The sequence below is a fragment of the Arachis ipaensis genome, chromosome B5, assembly GCF_059453495.1.
Source record: "Arachis ipaensis isolate K30076 ecotype BB chromosome B5, ASM5945349v1, whole genome shotgun sequence".
In the NCBI taxonomy this organism is placed as follows: Eukaryota; Viridiplantae; Streptophyta; class Magnoliopsida; order Fabales; family Fabaceae; genus Arachis; species Arachis ipaensis.
This window is the reverse complement of record NC_142440.1, coordinates 124,699,149-124,717,473: the sequence shown is the minus strand read 5'-3', so window position 1 is coordinate 124,717,473 and position 18,325 is coordinate 124,699,149. Positions and strand designations below refer to the sequence as shown.

The 18,325-nt window shown below is 33.7% G+C and overlaps 2 protein-coding genes and 1 long non-coding RNA gene across 5 annotated transcripts; 1 reads left to right on the top strand and 2 right to left on the bottom strand.

The window, feature by feature from the left end:
* Positions 1 to 3,944: 3,944 nt before the first annotated feature.
* LOC107640923 (MACPF domain-containing protein NSL1-like) lies at positions 3,945 to 5,756 on the bottom strand. Its single transcript, XM_021123899.2, has 6 exons — positions 5,463 to 5,756; positions 5,140 to 5,378; positions 4,852 to 5,056; positions 4,511 to 4,763; positions 4,230 to 4,402; positions 3,945 to 4,001 (listed from the first exon to the last, which is right to left on the bottom strand). The coding sequence occupies exons 1-6, from the start codon at positions 5,754 to 5,756 to the stop codon at positions 3,945 to 3,947; spliced, it is 1,221 nt and encodes a 406-aa protein (XP_020979558.2).
* A 1,257-nt stretch (positions 5,757 to 7,013) lies between these two features.
* On the bottom strand, positions 7,014 to 12,061 carry LOC110272267 (uncharacterized). Its single transcript, XR_002363394.2, has 4 exons — positions 11,598 to 12,061; positions 10,389 to 11,254; positions 7,909 to 8,994; positions 7,014 to 7,858 (listed from the first exon to the last, which is right to left on the bottom strand). It is a non-coding gene; the product is annotated as an uncharacterized LOC110272267 (long non-coding RNA).
* Positions 8,677 to 14,003, top strand: LOC107643860 (uncharacterized). Of its 3 annotated transcripts, none has more exons than XM_088488391.1 (6): positions 8,677 to 8,800; positions 8,910 to 8,968; positions 10,985 to 11,021; positions 11,139 to 11,210; positions 11,656 to 11,977; positions 13,150 to 14,003. In XM_088488391.1, exons 2-6 carry the CDS (start codon positions 8,929 to 8,931, stop codon positions 13,576 to 13,578), a joined length of 900 nt encoding a protein of 299 aa, XP_088344517.1. In that variant the 5' UTR covers positions 8,677 to 8,800; positions 8,910 to 8,928; the 3' UTR covers positions 13,579 to 14,003. The 3 variants fall into 3 exon arrangements, with proteins under 3 accessions (XP_088344517.1, XP_088344516.1, XP_088344515.1); XM_088488390.1 differs by having other exon boundaries at positions 8,677 to 8,819; XM_088488389.1 differs by having other exon boundaries at positions 8,677 to 8,968.
* The last annotated feature ends 4,322 nt before the right edge of the window (positions 14,004 to 18,325 follow it).

The window sequence follows — 18,325 nt, the reverse complement described above, 5'->3', positions numbered from 1 at the left end:
TAAGCTCAGGGCATGCTTCGTTTTGTCCTTCTAGATGGAAAATCTGGGTGGTAGGTTATCAAACCACTTCATGGCCGTTTTGGTCAGAGTAGTCGAGAAGGATTTGCAATGGGTGGCGTCAGAGGCGTCGCCCAGGTACATTCTACTTTTGAAGTTACTAAGATGGTGGCTCGGGTCGGATATTCCATCATAGAGATCCATGTCGGGGGATTTGAAGTTCCTAGAAACTTTAGCCGTCATGATCTTTCTGTGAATGGATCCTCTCCTCCTAAAGGACTTTCATTACGCTTCGCCCGATTATTCCTCCTTTGTATGTCAACCTCCAGTTTCCGTAGCTTGTCTTCTAACTCCGTTCTGCTTCCTGTTGTCATCCAGCCTTGTGCTCGAGCTGTTGTAATCGATCCCCCTGGCCATGAACGAGATCCAGGATCTCGGTTGTATGAGGTCGGTTCTCAACCTTGGGATGGTGGACCTCAGAATAGATCCTTCTTGTTTCAGGATTTTCTGAAGTCCCTTCTCCGTGGGGGTCTTGGTGTGGTGGCGGAGGTGGAAGCAAGAGGGCTTGGCCTTCTGGCTGTTCTTTCGGCTCAGACTCAGATGCTGTGTAGCCATCTCTACTATTGTGGTCAGCCATTTGTCAGAGGGAGAATCCCATATCTCCGGCAACGGTGTCAATGTTCTGAGGGTTACCTGAAACTTTGATTTGGGCCTGAATGTGAGGTCCATATCCCTTTGTGTGGCAGTGTCTGATTTGTTGATGTCGAGGTGTTGTCTGTTCGAGTTCCTCGTGAGGAGGTAGGGGGTGGTCCCTGCAAGAGACTCTGATGCTTAAGTTAGCAAGGGCTTTAAGCAGGTTTTTAGTAGGTTAGAACATGAGTTATACCTTGGGGAGGGGGGAGGGGGGAGGGGGGTGCCAGTGTATTTATCGTAGAGTTTGATAACCACCTTTGTTGGAGTAGTTCCATCTTTTCTAATGGATAAGCGTTTTCCTTATCTTGGGAGTCTATTAAGATCTACTTTTTAGATGAGGTAGAGATAGTAGGAGAGATTTAAGGAGGCAATTACTCGTTAGGTCAAATAGAGTTGGACCTCTATACCGTAGGAGGTCGGATTTATAGTGAAGTCCACCTTTATTGGTGGACCTTTTATATGTTATTGGGCCTGACTTTCAGTTATTGGGTCAGAATATAAACAAATACCTATAATTAAAAACCTAAATAAATTTTTAATTACATATTTTTTTTAAAAAATATAATATTTTATTAATTTTAATATTTTTATGATAAAAATAATTTAATTATAAAATTAAAAAATATAAAAAAAATTTTAAAAAATATAAAAATTTAATTATAAATTTAATAAAATTATAAAAATTAACAAAATAATTGAGCTTTTAAACTTTCTCGTGCGTGCATTACGGAGAAACTACACTTGTTGCTTAATCTTATTATTCATCAGATACGTGCATTATGGAGCAACTACACTTGTTGCTTAATCTTATTATTCACCAGATACATATTAACACATCAGATACAAAACAAACAAACAATGAATAAGTTTCCAAATGGATCACATCAAATGTGATACACCGTTTCAGTTGTGATGGATGGAAGGTGAAATACTTCCTGTGGTGATTGTTGGATTTGTTCCAATGAAATGGTGGATCACACACGCTGTTGCCACTTGCGTGTATGTTCATAATTACTGTTGTTTCAAGCTTTTATACCAGTACTAGTAAAAGCAATTACATTTAATTATTTCATTTATTATAATAATATTTAATTTTAAAGTTTAAACTCATAAATTTGTAAATGTTATCTAAATTTATCTATTTCAATAGTTAAGATAAAAAAATATCAATAATATCTAAATTAATATAAAAAAATTATGCCATTTGATTTATAGTTCATTGGTAAACTCTTATTTTAATTTATTGATTTATTTAGTTATCTATTTAATTGCCTACTTGATTGATATAAGTTTCTTATCCCTAAGTAAAACATAATTTTCATAAAATCATTTGAATTGTCTTATGTGAATTATAATATAATATTTATTTTCGAAGTTACAACAAAATTGAACTATAATCACAGTAGCTAGTAAAAAATATGATCATAAATTTGTGCCATCGTTTTTTATTTTAGATCACAGTTGACCGTGACCAATTCTGACATAACTATAAATCTAGAATCAGTGTTTTTTTTTTTTTTTTTTTTGGTGTCTATGGGCATTATTTTTTTTTATATATAAATGTCGATTCAATGTTATATTCCATCACTCCCACAATAGATTTTAGATTGTGTCTAATGTTTCGTACGTCACAAGCATGGTCTTTTATGGTATATATGCGTCGGCTTGGTGCTTAAATTGTTAGAATATTGATCATGATTTAGTTATGCAAATTTAATTGGACAAACTATATGCTCAAGAAATTAACTTATTAATTATAGTATATTTTTTGGATGTTTGTTTTGTGAATATATTGAAATTTTTTATGTTGCTGTGAGGTCTGGATGCTTATTATTGACATAAGATGATAATATCTATTTGAAGAAATTATCAAAATAAAGAAGATTTTATTTGTATTTCTATAAATTTAATTATTTAATCTGTCAAGAGATGTATTTCTTGACTGTCTGTCATAGCTCGTTTTGCCCCATAAAAATATTACATCTACACAACCTAATTTAGTCTATGTACTAAAGTATTGAACATTAATATTCCAAAACAAATTATGTTAAAGTTGTTCTTAACCAAAATACCAAAATTAAATTATTAAAAAAATACAAATCTCAAAGTCCAAAATTTTGGTTATGTACCACGTCTTGTTTAGCATGATGATATCTGTTGAGTGCACCATAATATATCTCTTTCAAAAAAACTTACAAAAAATTAAGAGAAAACAAAAAATTCTCAAAATTCATTCAAATTAAAATTTTTTAATTGATACGAGATATGCAACATATATCTCATTTTGACTATAAATAAAATAAATAACATTACTTATTTCATCTATAAAGCAGAATGTTACTCAACATATATGTATATTTAGAGTAAAGGATATTTTCGTCCCTGACCTTTTTTTTTGCAGACATTTTCGTCCTCAAGGAATAGAAAATACATTCAAGCCCCTGACCCCTGAAAAACGTGGACATTTATGTCCTTCCGTTAAATTCAGCCGTTTGCACTGAACAGAAAAGGGTGAGCTGGCAGAGGTGGCGCTGAGGTGGCCGTAACGGAGGCCAGGTGGCATGGAGTATTTCGTAACAGGACATATAAGTCCCTGGAGAGAAAAACGACGCCGTTTTGTAACCTCCCCCAATCCTGTTTCGAATTTCTCTGCCTTTTCTTCTTCCTTCCTCATTTTTTCCTTCCATTCTTCTTCCATGGCCCCTGCCTCTATCACCGCCGCACAGCGGCGCATCTGTCAACCACCATCAATGCCGGCGACCTCTTCCTTCCTCTCTTTTCGCGTCTTCTTCCCTTTCTCACTCCCTTACTCCCATTAGTCTCTCTCTCTTCTCACCCTCCTTCCACCCACCGTTCGTCTGCGACAACCTTCTCAGCGACCCACTGCCGCCGCGCCGCCGCCTCTCTACCGGCGCACCACCGTCGCTACTAGGGCCCAACCATCATTTCCTCTCTCTCTCATTACCACCCCTGTGCTTCCCAGGTCTTCTTTCTCTCTGTTTAATTCACTCTGTTATTGCAATTAGTTAATTAATATTGTTTAGTTAGTTTTGTTTAGCTAATTTCAATTTGGTTAGATTAGTTAGTTACATTAGGTTGTTAGAGAATCTGGCGTGGATAGTGGATTAGGTCTTGCTTGCTTAATGCTGCTGTCTGTGCAATCACTGTTTGTAGTTCATTATATTTAGTTTGTTCAATTGTTCTTAAGTTGTTAGGATTAGGGTTGGTTAATGGAAATTGCTGAGACTGATGTTTTACACTGCTGCTGTGTAAATTCTCATTGCCAGTAGATTAGGCAATGCTATAGCATTCTATTAAAATAGAACATAGTTGAATGGCACAAAATTTTGTGCTGGACGTTTTGTCCTTTGGTCAACATAGTTGAATGCAATCCTTAAAGAGAAAAATTTTAAACAGGCCCTTTCCTTCAAGAATGAAATAGTTTCATCTACTTCCAAATCCCTCTCCTTATACAATGCTTCTCTGTTGAAAGAACCCCTCAACATAATATGCTTCTTGCTTAAATTGAATAAAATTACCTTGACAGTGTTAACATAAAGCTTGGGTCCCATGAGACTGAACTGAAGTGATGGAGACATGTTTTTCTTATGCTTGTGGCCATATCCAAGAGGCAGATCTCCATACATTAATGCCCATTGCCGTGGCAACTGAAATTCCAGAAAATGATGGAGATCCTCTATGGCAGGTTTATCTATTTGATACATAAAACTCTCAGAAAAACATGTACTAGAGATATTATATTATATTATATTACTCATTCTATATTTGTGCCAAAAGTAATTCAGAAATGTTTGCTCACATCTAAGATACAAATTAACGGCGTGACTCAAGAATCCATTGCCTGGAACAGAGTTGAGTAAGGAAGTAATAGGAACAAAAGACATTGATATGACATTGGGGGATTGTAGTATGGTTTGAAGCCACTGGTTATAAGGCTGACGAATATCAATGCCTTCCTTGCGGACCGAAACATCATTCTTGGAGTGGCTTTTTACAACTGGTCTTCCAGCAGGAGGAAAATGGTTCTGCCTCCACAGCTTGGCATGATCATCCTGAAAGTAAACATGGTTGAATTATGTTAGAGGTTTCTTTCTTTTTTCTACAATGAAACGGAAGGTCTATATGGTGGTTGATATTTGCCTTCAGTTTTCCTGATATTTGAGCAGGATTAGCATTGGAAGATGGATTTGAATCCTCTGAAAACCTCTCATCAGCTAGTTGTTTTAGTAGTTTCTGCAGTTCAGCGGGTGGAAGATCTAAAATCTTTGACTGCTTGATGTGGACCACATCTTTACCTCCCATCTTAACGCCAACAATCACATGGGTGCCATACTTGTCAATGAACCTGATGAACAACACAAGCATATGCTGTGTTAAATTGATTGAACAAGCTTCATGTTTGTGTTTCTGTTTCTGAAAAATACTTACGAGGCAAGAGCTGCAGGGTTCCAGGAAGAAGGAACATCTTTCTTGACTTGATCGGAAAGGGTTAAGTTAGTTCTATCCAATTCAACGGTGTACAATGATATGAAGCATCCATCAAAAGCAAGGCTCTTAGTTGCAGCTGCATCCTTAGGCCAACACTTCCTCATGTCAAACATAGCATTGAAAACTCCCGATGGTATCTTCCCAGACAGAGATAACTGCCTGTTAAAATGCTCCGACATCTGCAATTAAAACAAATTCATTATCCCTAGCGAACCATATATCTTTGTTTTATTCGATGGAATTAGTTAGTAGTTAGCAGTGACCTGGTTGAAGGTGAGAACATCGGAATGGAACCTTGTGCGTTCACCTTTGTCACACTTGATGGAAGAGGGAACATTGTGGACAAGAATTGAACCTGGAACTGGGAAGAGCATGTCCCTGGTGTGTTTATGATCAATCTCGATCAACGTGGAAGACTTGCAGGCGGAGAATCTTATGTCGCTGCAGAGATCATAGCCTTGACCAATCACTGGCACTGCTTTCTCCGCAGCCAGCTGTGGATCCATCCCCGCAATGCTTCTATTCAAACCCATATTTAATTTTATTTCTTGATTCATGTACAAATTTTACAGCACTTGTTCATTGTCGGATCGGATAACTCCGTCTTATTAATTAATAGTCTGGCTTTCAACAGAGTCGTGGGAACGACGAAGAATCATCGAAGAAGCTCAAGGCGGCTTCATGCTTATGGTTATGGACTCATCCTTCGTACCTTGTTTCTCCACGCCGGCGTTGATGGTGCTGACGGAGGCACCGCTGTGCGGCGGTGATGGAGGCAGGGGCCATGGAAGAAGAATGGAAGGGAAAAAGGAGGAAGGAAGAAGAAAAGGCAGAGAAATTCGAAACAGGATTGGGGGAAGTTACAAAACGGCGTCGTTTTTCTCTCCAGGGACTTATATGTCCTGTTACGAAATGCTCCATGCCACCTGGCCTCCGTTACGGCCACCTCAGCGCCACCTTTGCCAGCTCATCCTTTTCCGTTCAGTGCAAACGGCTGAATTTAACGGAAGGACATAAATGTCCACATTTTTCAGGAGTTAGGGACTTGAATGTATTTTCCATTCCTTGAGGACGAAAATATCCGCAAAAAAAAAGGTCAGAGACGAAAATGTCCTTTACTCGTATATTTATTATCTAACTCTCGACATACATGTATGTAACTATGTATTGGTAATTATTATATTTATTTATTTATTTGAAAAGAATCTTATAAAGTAAAAAGTAAATGGCAACAAAATAAATGATGACAAGAGAACTATGACTGAATGATCCCACATGGCAAAATCAATAAGTACATCCACCAACATCAGCTTGCATTTCTAGTTTGTCAGATAAGGACACTGATTATGACTCTCAGAATAAAGAGCATTTTAATCGATTGCAAATTGCAAGACAAAGATCAAACATCAAGATAATTATCATGAAAAATAGTGTGAAAGCAAATGAGAGAAGAAGAAGAATGAAAATAATAAAAAAACTCAAAAGCAGAAAAGACAAGTACGTAGTGCAAGCAAGCAAACTGCAAATGCGCCAACAATTTGTAAAGGCTTATGGCAATCAATCTTTAGTTACTTTATTTTTTGCCCCTTTTCTTAATTGGATTTATTTTCCCATGCTTTACTTAACTCGGTGGTATTATTTTAATTAATTTACCTCCTTTTGATTAAATCACACCCGCCTTTTTCGTTTTCCTTGCACCCAAGTCTTCATCGCTACCCCACCCCATGTGACTCACTCTCTTCCTCATTCCTTCCCTCTCTATTTCACTTTCCCTCTGTTTCTATAAAATCATCCAATTTTCCCACTCCTTAGTTACACTATTAATTACACCTTATAATGAACACGTTTTATATCAAAGAATTCTAACACGATTACCATGACTGAGTGGCCAGTTTTGAGGTGAAGAGTGAGTTTTTTTGGAAGGGAAACTGCCATGAAGAGTGTTTGCTTTAACGTATTCAGTTTTTACTTGTTAATTTTCTTCATAGTAGTTTCTCTTAGATCAACTTCAGCTTTATCTGCAAGTGGATCTAGAAGAGATAGTACTACTGCGAAGTTTATTCTAGGTTGGTGCACCTGAAAATGTTCCCAGCAACTTTGATTAAAAAAGTTTAATTGTGAATATGCTTTTCACATTGATTGCTTATAGTGATTGGTTTAATGTAGATCTTGTTCCTCTCAGAGTTAAATTGATTTCTCTGAAAGCCAAAGAATTAGAAGAAATAGAAAGATGAATGAACTAAAAACAAAGAGCAAAAAGCTGTATCAAACGTATAAAAAAAAGAATTGTGGTGATGAATAGACATAGTCTTTTACTTGGATCATGTTATATAATTTACTATGTTTTTTATATTGTTCTGTTTTAAGGGGAAGCGAATTTAGGTCCCTGGAAGAATAAGATCACACAAGAGGCTCTAGCACCAGCTCCTGAAACGGATGCTCCTTCAGGTACCCTTGTGCTGGCCGCAAACAGGACGGATAGGCCGGACATTCTACGACGATTTTGTCGCTACCGAGGCGGCTGGGACATTGCAAATCGCCATTATTGGGCTGTAAGCTCTGTTACTATTTTCCTGTTTACCATGTTCTTAAATGGCTGCTTCATTACGTTCTTCATGCCGATTGAACAATGATAAATAGTGAAGTTCCAATGAATAATCTATTGAGCTTATTTTATCTAGTTCTTTTGTTGCTTATAACTACATTAACCATGTTTCCGTTGTTCGTGTGAAAATTTTGGCCATGGTTGTGTAATTTGCAACAAAGATTAGGATTTTACTGGTTAAAAAAACAAGAATTACTTTGTGGTTGTACTTTCAGCATATTGTTTTGTTTGTTTTTAATCAATAATTGTATTATTTTTGCAGTCAGTTGGTTTCACTGGTGCAGCTGGTTTCATACTTGCTGCTCTGTGGTTTATTTCGTTTGGCCTCGCAATCTTGATTCATGCATGCTGTGGATGGGGCATTAACATCAAGGATGAAGGATCACACCGTTCGCAACGAATTTGTCTTATTTTGATCTTGTTATTCACCTGAGCCGCTGCGTAATTCCTTCAGCCTTCTTTCAATGTTTGAATAAAACTTCGGTTGTTTAATTATGTATTCTTATGATTAGTTACTAAGGTTTCTTTTGTATTGCAACTCTGCTTTTGAAAATACCAATCTTGATGGGAGTTTGTTAATATCATTTAATATCTGTTACACTCTCGGTAATAAAATGAATATATCCCAAAATAATTTATTTCTAGATAGCAAAGAAGTTTCAATTTTTTTTCATTTTCCAAATAAAGGTGAAAATTAAGATAACAATTATTCTGTTCATTTTCTTCACAGGGTTGGATGTATCCTTCTAAGTGTAGGGCAGGACAAGTTCCACGACGAGGCCTTGGATACGCTCCATTACGTCGTGAATCAATCAGACTATACGGTGCAGACTCTGAGGAACGTGACGGAGTATCTGAAGCTCGCGAAATCAATCAAAGTAGCACAGATATTTCTCCCATCTGATATCATGGCAGATATTGATAATTTGAACCTTGATCTCAATGCTGCAGCAAATACACTGTCGGAGAAGACACACGATAACTCTGTTAAAATACGTAAAGTCTTTAATGATGTGTATGGAATCGTAAACTTCACCATAATGTGTTGTATTCTAGAATCTACTATTGCAATATGCATAATGCAGCATGATGCTTCATTTTGCAGGCGTCTAGCTTTGATTCTGATGGCAACAGTGATGCTTCTTCTCGCTCTAGTTGGACTGGGTATGCGTTAATAATACACTAAATTACTATTTTGCCGAGTTAAGCCTCAAAGTAGTCTTTGAACTTGCACTCGAGCTTCAAAGTGATCTCTAAACTTAATAATTCCTCAAATTCATCCCGGAAATTACACTCCGGGACTCATAGTAGTCCCTGAGACATTTTCCGTTTATCAGAACCTTAAAACGACGTCGTTTTGAACAAAAAAAAATAAAAAAAAAAGTGCAGCATAGACCCCCCAATTCGAACCAAAAAAAGAAAAAAGAAAAAAAAAAGTGTAGTGTAGAAACCCCCCTCCCTCCCAGTTCCCAATCTGATCCATCCCCACCTTCTCCTTCTTCCCCTTCCCCTTCTCCTTCTCCATCCCCATCCCCATCCCCTTTCCTTTCCCCTTCTCCTTCCCCATCCCCAACCCCTTCTCCTTCTCCTTCCCCTTAGCGTAGAACCACCCCCTCCCAATTCCCAATCTGTTCCATCTCCATCCCCATCCCCATCCCATCCCCAACCTTTTCATTCCCCTTCCCCTTCCCCATCCCCAACCCCTTCTCCTCCCCTTCCCCTTCCCCTTCTATTTTCCCAACCTTCCACTTTTTCTTTCACATATATGTTCTGGTTATTGTTGTTATCGCCGCTAGATGAGAAGGTGAAGATGGAAGAGGAGGAGGAGTCAGAAGCGGGTGGTTGTTGGTGCTGCCCGGCGGAGGTTGAGCGGCAGACAGTGTGAGAGTGATGATGAGAGTGGAAAGAGTAGTGATCGGAATTTTGTTGATTTTAGGAATTTTGTTATTAAATTTACCATTTCTTTTTGGTTTGCAGTGGTGGTCGTTGATAGTAAGAAATTTTGAAAGGGTTTTCTGAGACAGATGAGTTGAATGTTTTGGAATGAAACTAGTTGCATGATCCGTTTAATTAGAAGAGGAAGGGGAAGGGGAAGGGAAAGGAAAAGAGGATGGGAATGGGAATGGGGATGGAGAAAGAGAAGGGGAAGGGGAAGGGGAAGGGGAAGGGGAAGGGAAAGGTTGGGGATGGGGATGAAAGAGAAGGAGATGGGGATGGGGATGGGGATGGGGAAGGGGAAGGAGAAGGGGAAGGAGAAGGAGAAGGGGAAGGGGACGGTTGGGGATGGGGATGGGATGGAACAGATTGGGAATTGAGAGGGGAGGGGGGTGGTTATACGCTACACTTTCTTTTTTCTTTTTTCTTTTTTTTTTTTTTGGTTCGAATTGGGGGTCTACGCTGCACCTTTTTTTATTATTTTTTTGGTTCAAAACGACGTCGTTTTAAGGTTTTGATGAACGGAAAATGTCTCAGGGACTACTATGAGTCCTGGAGTGCAATTTTGGGGACGAATTTGAGGAATTATTAAGTTTAGGGATCACTTTGAGGCTCGAGTGCAAGTTCAGGGACTACTTTGAGACTTAACTCCTATTTTGCCACCTAAAGATTCCTTGTTTGAGTAAATAGGTGGACACTCATATGTAGTCGACTTCACGTGAAATTGATATTTGAGATTAATTAGATGAAAATTTAGTCAAATCAGTCATATTATCTATCCGCTCTCAGCTATCAATTTTACTTGAAGTCGACTACACCTGAGTTTCCACCGAGTAAATAACCATTTTAACTATAAAATATTACGATTTTCATAAAACAAATCCCAAAAAATGTAAATGACAAATTTATCTCTAAAAATATGTTTTGTTTGAGAAATTAAATTAAAATTTTAGTCAATTTGTTTATATACTTATATAGCTTTGATTCATTTTGTTAAATAAAACATATAGAATCTATTTCGTCAAAATCGTAATCTGTTGGAGTTGTAAAATGGCTATTTATTCCAAAAAAGAAAAAAAAAATCACTAGTATTTTTCTTTTATTTAGGAGAGAAATTAAAATATTTCGAGTGTCAAAATTATGATTTACCCGCTAGTAGTAGTTGTCTTAATTGCCAAATAAGTTGAGCTTATTTCATGTTTGTATTCCTGAAATCTTTCATAATTTGCTAATATTCCTCTGCAGTTCTTTCTATTCTTGGACATCAACATGCGATCCTCATGTAAGTCACGGATATACCATAGATATGACCTTTGATCTCATGACATTCCACTACCTATCTACCTGAATGTTCCCTTTCTTCTTTTTAATTTGTTTTGATTTCAAAATGTTATTGCAGATTTGTCATCAGCGGATGGTTACTCGTTGCTACTACATTCATTCTTTGTGGAGTTTTCATGATTCTTAACAAGTAAGCCATCCAATAGTTTGTCCGAATTTCATTTAAGGGGAATGCTAGAGGCCAACAACTTTTGTGATTTGTAACCATCAAGTAACCATTAATAATGTTTTTAATGGTGTGTGATTACTCAATTTTGCTGGTCAGAATTTAATAAAATTGTTCGCCCCTAGACTTTTCCTTTTGAAAATGCAATACTTTATTTTGACACTTCTTGCACTGTAATGTCCACATAGACCTTACACGATTATAAACATATTTTAGGAGTAATACTATGCTGAAAAGTGAACTAGTGAAGTACTAGTTTTGGTGAGAAGTAAAGAAAATTTTACTCTTCATCAAGAAAATTTTCATATTTTACTATCATTATTTATTATATTTGACATTGAACTCAGATACAAATTAAATTTAACCACCCATTAAATGATGAATATGAATGATTTGGCTTGAATTACAGTGCAATTTGTGATACGTGTATGGCAATGGGAGAATGGGTAGAGAATCCACACGCAGAATCTGCACTAAGCAATATCCTTCCTTGCGTTGATCAGAGAACCACAAACAGGACACTATTTCAGAGTAAACAAGTGGTGACCAACATTGTAAGTGTTGTGAACCGTTTCATATATAGCACCGCAGATTCAAACCCCACACCGAGTAGCATCAACTATTACAATCAATCTGGACCAGAAATGCCACCTTTGTGCTATCCATTTGACTCTCAGTTTAAAGAACGCCAATGTACAGCCCAAGAAGTTTCCGCTTCCAATGCTTCATTGGTATGCTTTTCATCATCCCCCTCTCTATTTTGTCGCCCCACGATTTTCTAAATAAAAGAAAAATAAAAAAATATTAAAAGAAAGAGAGACACACGAAATATGATTTTATTCTCTCCTCTATCTATGTACATTTTGAAGTATTAGATTTTCCACCTCGTTTCTAAAAGAAAAAGTATATGTAGCCAACTATAACATAAGCCAACTCAAATTAATCATTTATTTTTTTAATATGAAAAATTATTTTTTTATTTTTTATAACAGACTTCTTATTTTTTTAACAAAATGGCTCTAATTGACTAACTTCTAATTAGTTTCTTAGTATAATCGATTTGCTTGAGTGTTTAGGAGTCAATAATAACTCTTTTTTATCTTCGTAAAATTATATTTGTGCCACTCTTTAGTATACTATTAAATAAATAAAAAAATTTAAAAATAAGATGTGGATAAAAATAATGTATATGGTTTTTTTTAATTCATTAATATTAATTTCATTTTAATTATTTTACTAATAAAGATATCTATTTAATATAATAATCAAGTGAGAATTTAAGAATATTATTGTAATAATCTTTGTGAACGATTAAATTTAATATATTTAATGTACGAAGAAATAATTTAACTGATCCAAATTATTTCACATACTAACTCATTTTTAATTTATATTGACACGTTGTTTTTAACTTTTTATTTGCTAGACGTTAAACTCTTTTTATAATGGAAATGCACTAACCACTGACAAAGAATTTTGAAGGAAAAAGGTCACTCATAAGAAAAAATACATCACATAAAAAGCTGAAAATTTGATTCATAATTCACTTTTCCATATAGATAATCTTGGATGTTATATCAATCAATCTCATTAGAATTTTTTTATTTAATCAGCTAACATTGTCAAATTTAACCAATATATTTAAAAATTATTTTTTTACTCTTAAATTTTAAACTCTAAATTATGAATTTAAAAGAATAATTTTAGCACAAAATAAAGAATTAGCTTGGCTAATAAAACATTTGTCCTCTTTATCTTTTCTATATTCAGATAGTGTGATGATTATCAGGTTATGTGAAACATGTGATTTAACCCGTAACCGAGAAATTTAACGCATCACCCAATTTTTTATCTACATATAAATACACACAATTTATCAAGTTCATTGTTTAAACATTTTCAGGTTTGGAAGAAATACAAATGCAAGATATCCGAAAATGGTATTTGCAACAGTGTTGGAAGGGTGACTCCAGAGATTTACTCGGAGTTAGTAGCCGCAGTTATTGAAAGCTTTGCACTAGAACACTACACTCCCATTTTACTTAGCCTTCAGAATTGCAATTTCGTGAGGAACACGTTCAAAGAAATCACTACTAGTTACTGTCCTCCATTAAACCGCTATCTTAAGGTTATCAATGTTGGTCTTGGCCTCATTTCGGTTGGTGTTTTGCTCTGTCTCATTCTCTGGATTCTCTATGCAAACCGCCCCCAGCAACGGGAGGAAGTGTTTGTTAATAAGCTGTCGTTAGCTCAAACACTAAAGAAAAGATTTAACAAGAACCGCAACATCACAAATTCAGTGTCATTGCCAAATGGTGCTAGAGAGGTGTAGTTTGTAGTTAGTTTTACACTAGAAGATTATTTCAAACCAAGGAACTTTTACCGTACCCCATAATAGGGGGTGAAACCAAGATGAAGCGAAGTTGCATCTTGGGTTATATTAATAAGATCATAGCCACTTAGTCAAACATAGTGTACTAAGCGAAAAAAGAAGGAAAACAATTGATTTCTAGATTACCTAATAATTTCACCTAAATTTACCTCAGCTTGAAAATTTCCCTCTGGTCCCAATTGTAGAGGTATGAAGAAACTGATTTTACCTACGTAATCTTAATATTTTATGTATAAGAGATTTGGTGTAATTACTAATTACATTCATCTCTTCTCTAGTTGATATTTTGACGAGTATACAACAATATTTCTCATGTACTCAATTTTGTGTAATATATTACCAAACATACCTAGTTATTCTCTCCATTCTAACCATAAAATCACACATGCAGAAATAAGAGTTTGAGCCAACTTTCACTCCTATTAAATTATTTTTTTTTTGATTGAATTAGACCTACATAAATTTTTTATATTGTATACGAGCTCTGTACGATAAAACGGTAAGAAACGATTCTTCTTCAAACATGGAAGAACCATCCATAGATGTCACCCATCAACACCTCCCGACTATATTCACACAAGAAAGAATCCCATGTCGCTCGTTCTCTCCTTCCTATTTTGTTCCATCCAATGTATCATTTACGCTACTTCACATTATATAGTATTTTGAGATTTTAGAAAAGAATTAATTTATTTTAGGACAAAATATATGTTTCGTCTTTATTGTTTCAAAAAAAATTTTAAGAATACCCAAAATTATATATGTTGTATATTGCCTCTTTCACTACAATAAAATAACAATTTTGCAATATTTTTTAAATACTTAGTGATGATAGTTTTAACCGTCACTAAATATTTTTGTGACGGTTAAAAAACCGTCACAAATTTAAGCGTTACACTAAATTATTTGTAATAATGGTTTTCAAAGTACAAAATCATTACTAATTTGTAACACTTATCAAAGTATTTTTTGTGCTACATTTTGCGACGTTTTAAAACTGTAATTAAATTACTAATCCAATGATAGTTTTTTCTTATATTTTGTGATTGTTTTAAACCATCACAAATTTTTTAGCGACAATTTGAAACGATCACTAAATTATTACTTTCTATGACAATTTTTAGGTATATTTAGTAATTGTTTAAACTATGCAATATTTATAATGACAGTTTTTCGATTTAAAACTGTCATTAAGTTACTAATTTCTGTGATAATTTTTTTCTGTATTTAATGACCGTTTTAAATTGTTATAATCTCAATCACATCAAATTTAAAGATATAGCATTGCATTGTATTTCAAAAAATAACAATGTATTTCAACGTTGAATTCTACAAGTTGTACATAGTCATAATTCATAATATGTAAATTCGAAAAATTTTAATTTAATCCAAACATATAATGCTAACTATTCAATCATAAAATTCCTTTAAATATTAGATGGTCTATGTTGTTGAAGTTCATAACTAACAGAAAAAGATGGTCTTATCTACGTTGATGATTCAAAATCTGTAATTCAAAATTAAAAATAAACAAATATATTAGTGAATATTTTAGAAAGATACTTACTAAATTAACAAATGTTAAAGACTGTAATTACAAAGTACAATCATATAACTAATAACAAAAGATATTATATATCAAGACTACAGCACAAGATTATATCAAGGCTTCCAATGATAAAACTATTAATACGTATAAGCAAATCAAAAGATAATCCCCCTAAATTTTCCACTAACACGACCCAATTAGTCAGACCCATCAAACAAAAATACAAAACAAGGGAAAGTTATTATATTTACGACTACAAGTAATGTATTATATAACACAAGAGTCTCAGAAGGAAAATTAATATTCATCTTTATGTGTAGAAAAAAAATTACAAGAGTCTTATCTTATCTTTGATTTATATAATAATAAATCTTTTGCCACCTTCATTATCTTTCTCTCTATCCATAATGGTTCTTACTTCCTTTAATACACACACTTGGAATAACTTCTTTTCCAAGTTCCCTGAATACTTTTATATTTCCTATATCTCACGTTATAAATTCTATCTAACTCGTTGAAATCCACTTTATATTATAAGAAAATTATAAGAGATAGCTTTCATTTAATTGCAGTTCCTAAGAGATGGTTAATGTAACTATAGTTGGAAGGGCAAGGGACGGATGGGTTCAGGAATGGATTTAAGGGGAGGCAAGTGGTGGTCTTAGCCTCCAACAAATTTTAAACTCATATATTATCATAATAAATGTATTATATAGAGTAAAATTTAATAGTGTAGTAATAATAAAAAGAGTTAATATTTTTTATGTATTAGAGTTTAAATTTCTCTAGATACATTTATATTATTTATATTTTTTTATTTGATTTAAAGTTCTTTTTATATTTATTTTTTAAAATTAATTTTAACTTCTATAATTATATAAAAAATACTTTAATATTATTTATAATAATATTATTCTTTTTTTAGTTGGCAATTTAGTTATTTTTTTATTATTTTTCTATTACTTTTTATATCTGTTATTATATAAAAATATTTTAGTATATTTTAAATTCACATAACAAAATTGTTAGTGAGATTAATTTATATTATTTTATGTCATATTTTATAATAATATAAAACATAAAAATTTAATTCGCGGCACATAAATACTTACTAAAGTAAATTAATTAACAAAATATTTAAAAATAGATAATTTTATATTTTATTAGATGTAAAATTATACAAATTTATGAAAAAAATTATAAAGACCGAGATAACTCTTTTATTTGACAAGTATTTATTAATTTTTTAATTAAAAAATTAATTATAATTATATCTATTATTAAATATATGACATTATATTTGATTATACAAAATTTTAATTTTCGACTCCTTCATAGTTAGATTCCTGGATTCATTCTTGAATGGGTTACCCCTAGCACAAGAAGTGAGATATATGAACGAAGAGAACTGCTATGTTTCATGCTGCAAGCAACCAGCAAAATTCATTCTCCAAAAATACAACATTTATTACTGAAGAAATATATTTAAAAATATATTAAAGTTTGAAATATCAATTATGACAAAAAAAAAATCATTTACCATTTTTATCATTTAAGAAATGAATATTTTTTCTGACATATACAATATTTGATTCAACATTTTTTTTTTTCAAATTGTACAAGCCTTCTCTTTTTAGTAGGAGATGACACTTTAAAGATACAGTAAAATTAAAAATTGAGATATAAATATTTTCTCTTGCATTAGGAGATGACACTAATCTAACATTTTTACCATTTTTAAGGGATTTTTTAGGATTTTGATCATTCTTTATTAGTTTTTTTATCTTCACACCTACAAGAACATAAAAGAAATAAGAAAAAACCATAATACTTAAAATAAAGAATAACAAGCATGTGATGTGTGAGCATATTTTTTATTTTTTTATTATTTTATATATAAATTTATTGAGTTTTATTTAGATTTCTGTGTTTGAAGCCTATTTGGAGGCTATTTTGAGGCGCTTTGTGGTTTTATTTATTTCAAAAAAAATTCGGACAAATTTGACAGAATTCATGCAAAAGAAAAAGGAAGAAATTTGATACTGTCAAGCTGGCGCTAAACGTCGATACTGGCTGTTTGGCGCCAGACGCCTCGTAACACGTGCAAGTCTACAGTTGGATTGGCGCTAGCGCCAGAAGCTTCGTTTAGCGCCAGTAGTTCGTATTTGGACTCCACGGAAGGAGCTTCATTAGTTAGATTTAGTTAATAATTATTTTATTTTATTTTTATTTTTATTAAAATAAAACACAATCTTTTGGGCTTTTAGTAGTTATTATTTTATTTTTATTTCAAATCAATTAGATTAGATATAAAAGGGGAAAAGATTCAGTCTTTCGGGATCCTTTTTCTCTCTCTTCCTCATTCCGTACTTGACACACCTTTTGAAACCCTGATTTTCTTTGAGCTATGAGCAACTAAACCTCCTCTGTTAAGGTTAGGAGCTCTATTTATTTTGATGGAATAATACTATTGTCATTCTACTTTAATTAATGTATTAATTTATATTTAAGGATTGCTTTCGTTCTTCATCTTAGGAATTAGAGTATATTAAAAGATAACTCTTTTTCTATTTGAATTCTTGTTGAATCTTGAAAAAGTTAACTCACTTGAATAACAGCTTCAAAGTAATTTGATGGAGTAAGGCGGGAGTCGGCCAATTAAGAAATCAATGTGAAAACAGCGTTGTGAGTATAGCTCTTAACCAGCTGAAATCTGCCTCATCAATTTCGAAAGGTGTCACAAAAATTAGAATACAAATACTGAGAGTATGAGTCCCAGGTCGTCTCCCAACGAGTTGCTAAAAAGGGTGCTAATTTATTAATCAGGAATTTTTTCCGAGAGATTTTGAGAGTGAATGGCAGAAAATAAATTATTGTAAATTTAAAGCAATGAAAACTAAAAAGAATTTATATTATTCAAAATAAAAGCCTTGACTGGAGGAATGATTAATTGGAAGTTCTATCCCTGTTGGAATTCTCTCAAGTGTAGTATAAAGAGGTTGTTATTTTCACTTAGTTAACCCTTACTAAATAAAGAAAAGTCAAGTGATTGAGCTAACTCTTATTCGTAAATTCTAGTCCTCTCCCTTGGGAAGGTCTAGCGTTAGTAAATACAGAATTAGCCAATAACTTCCAATT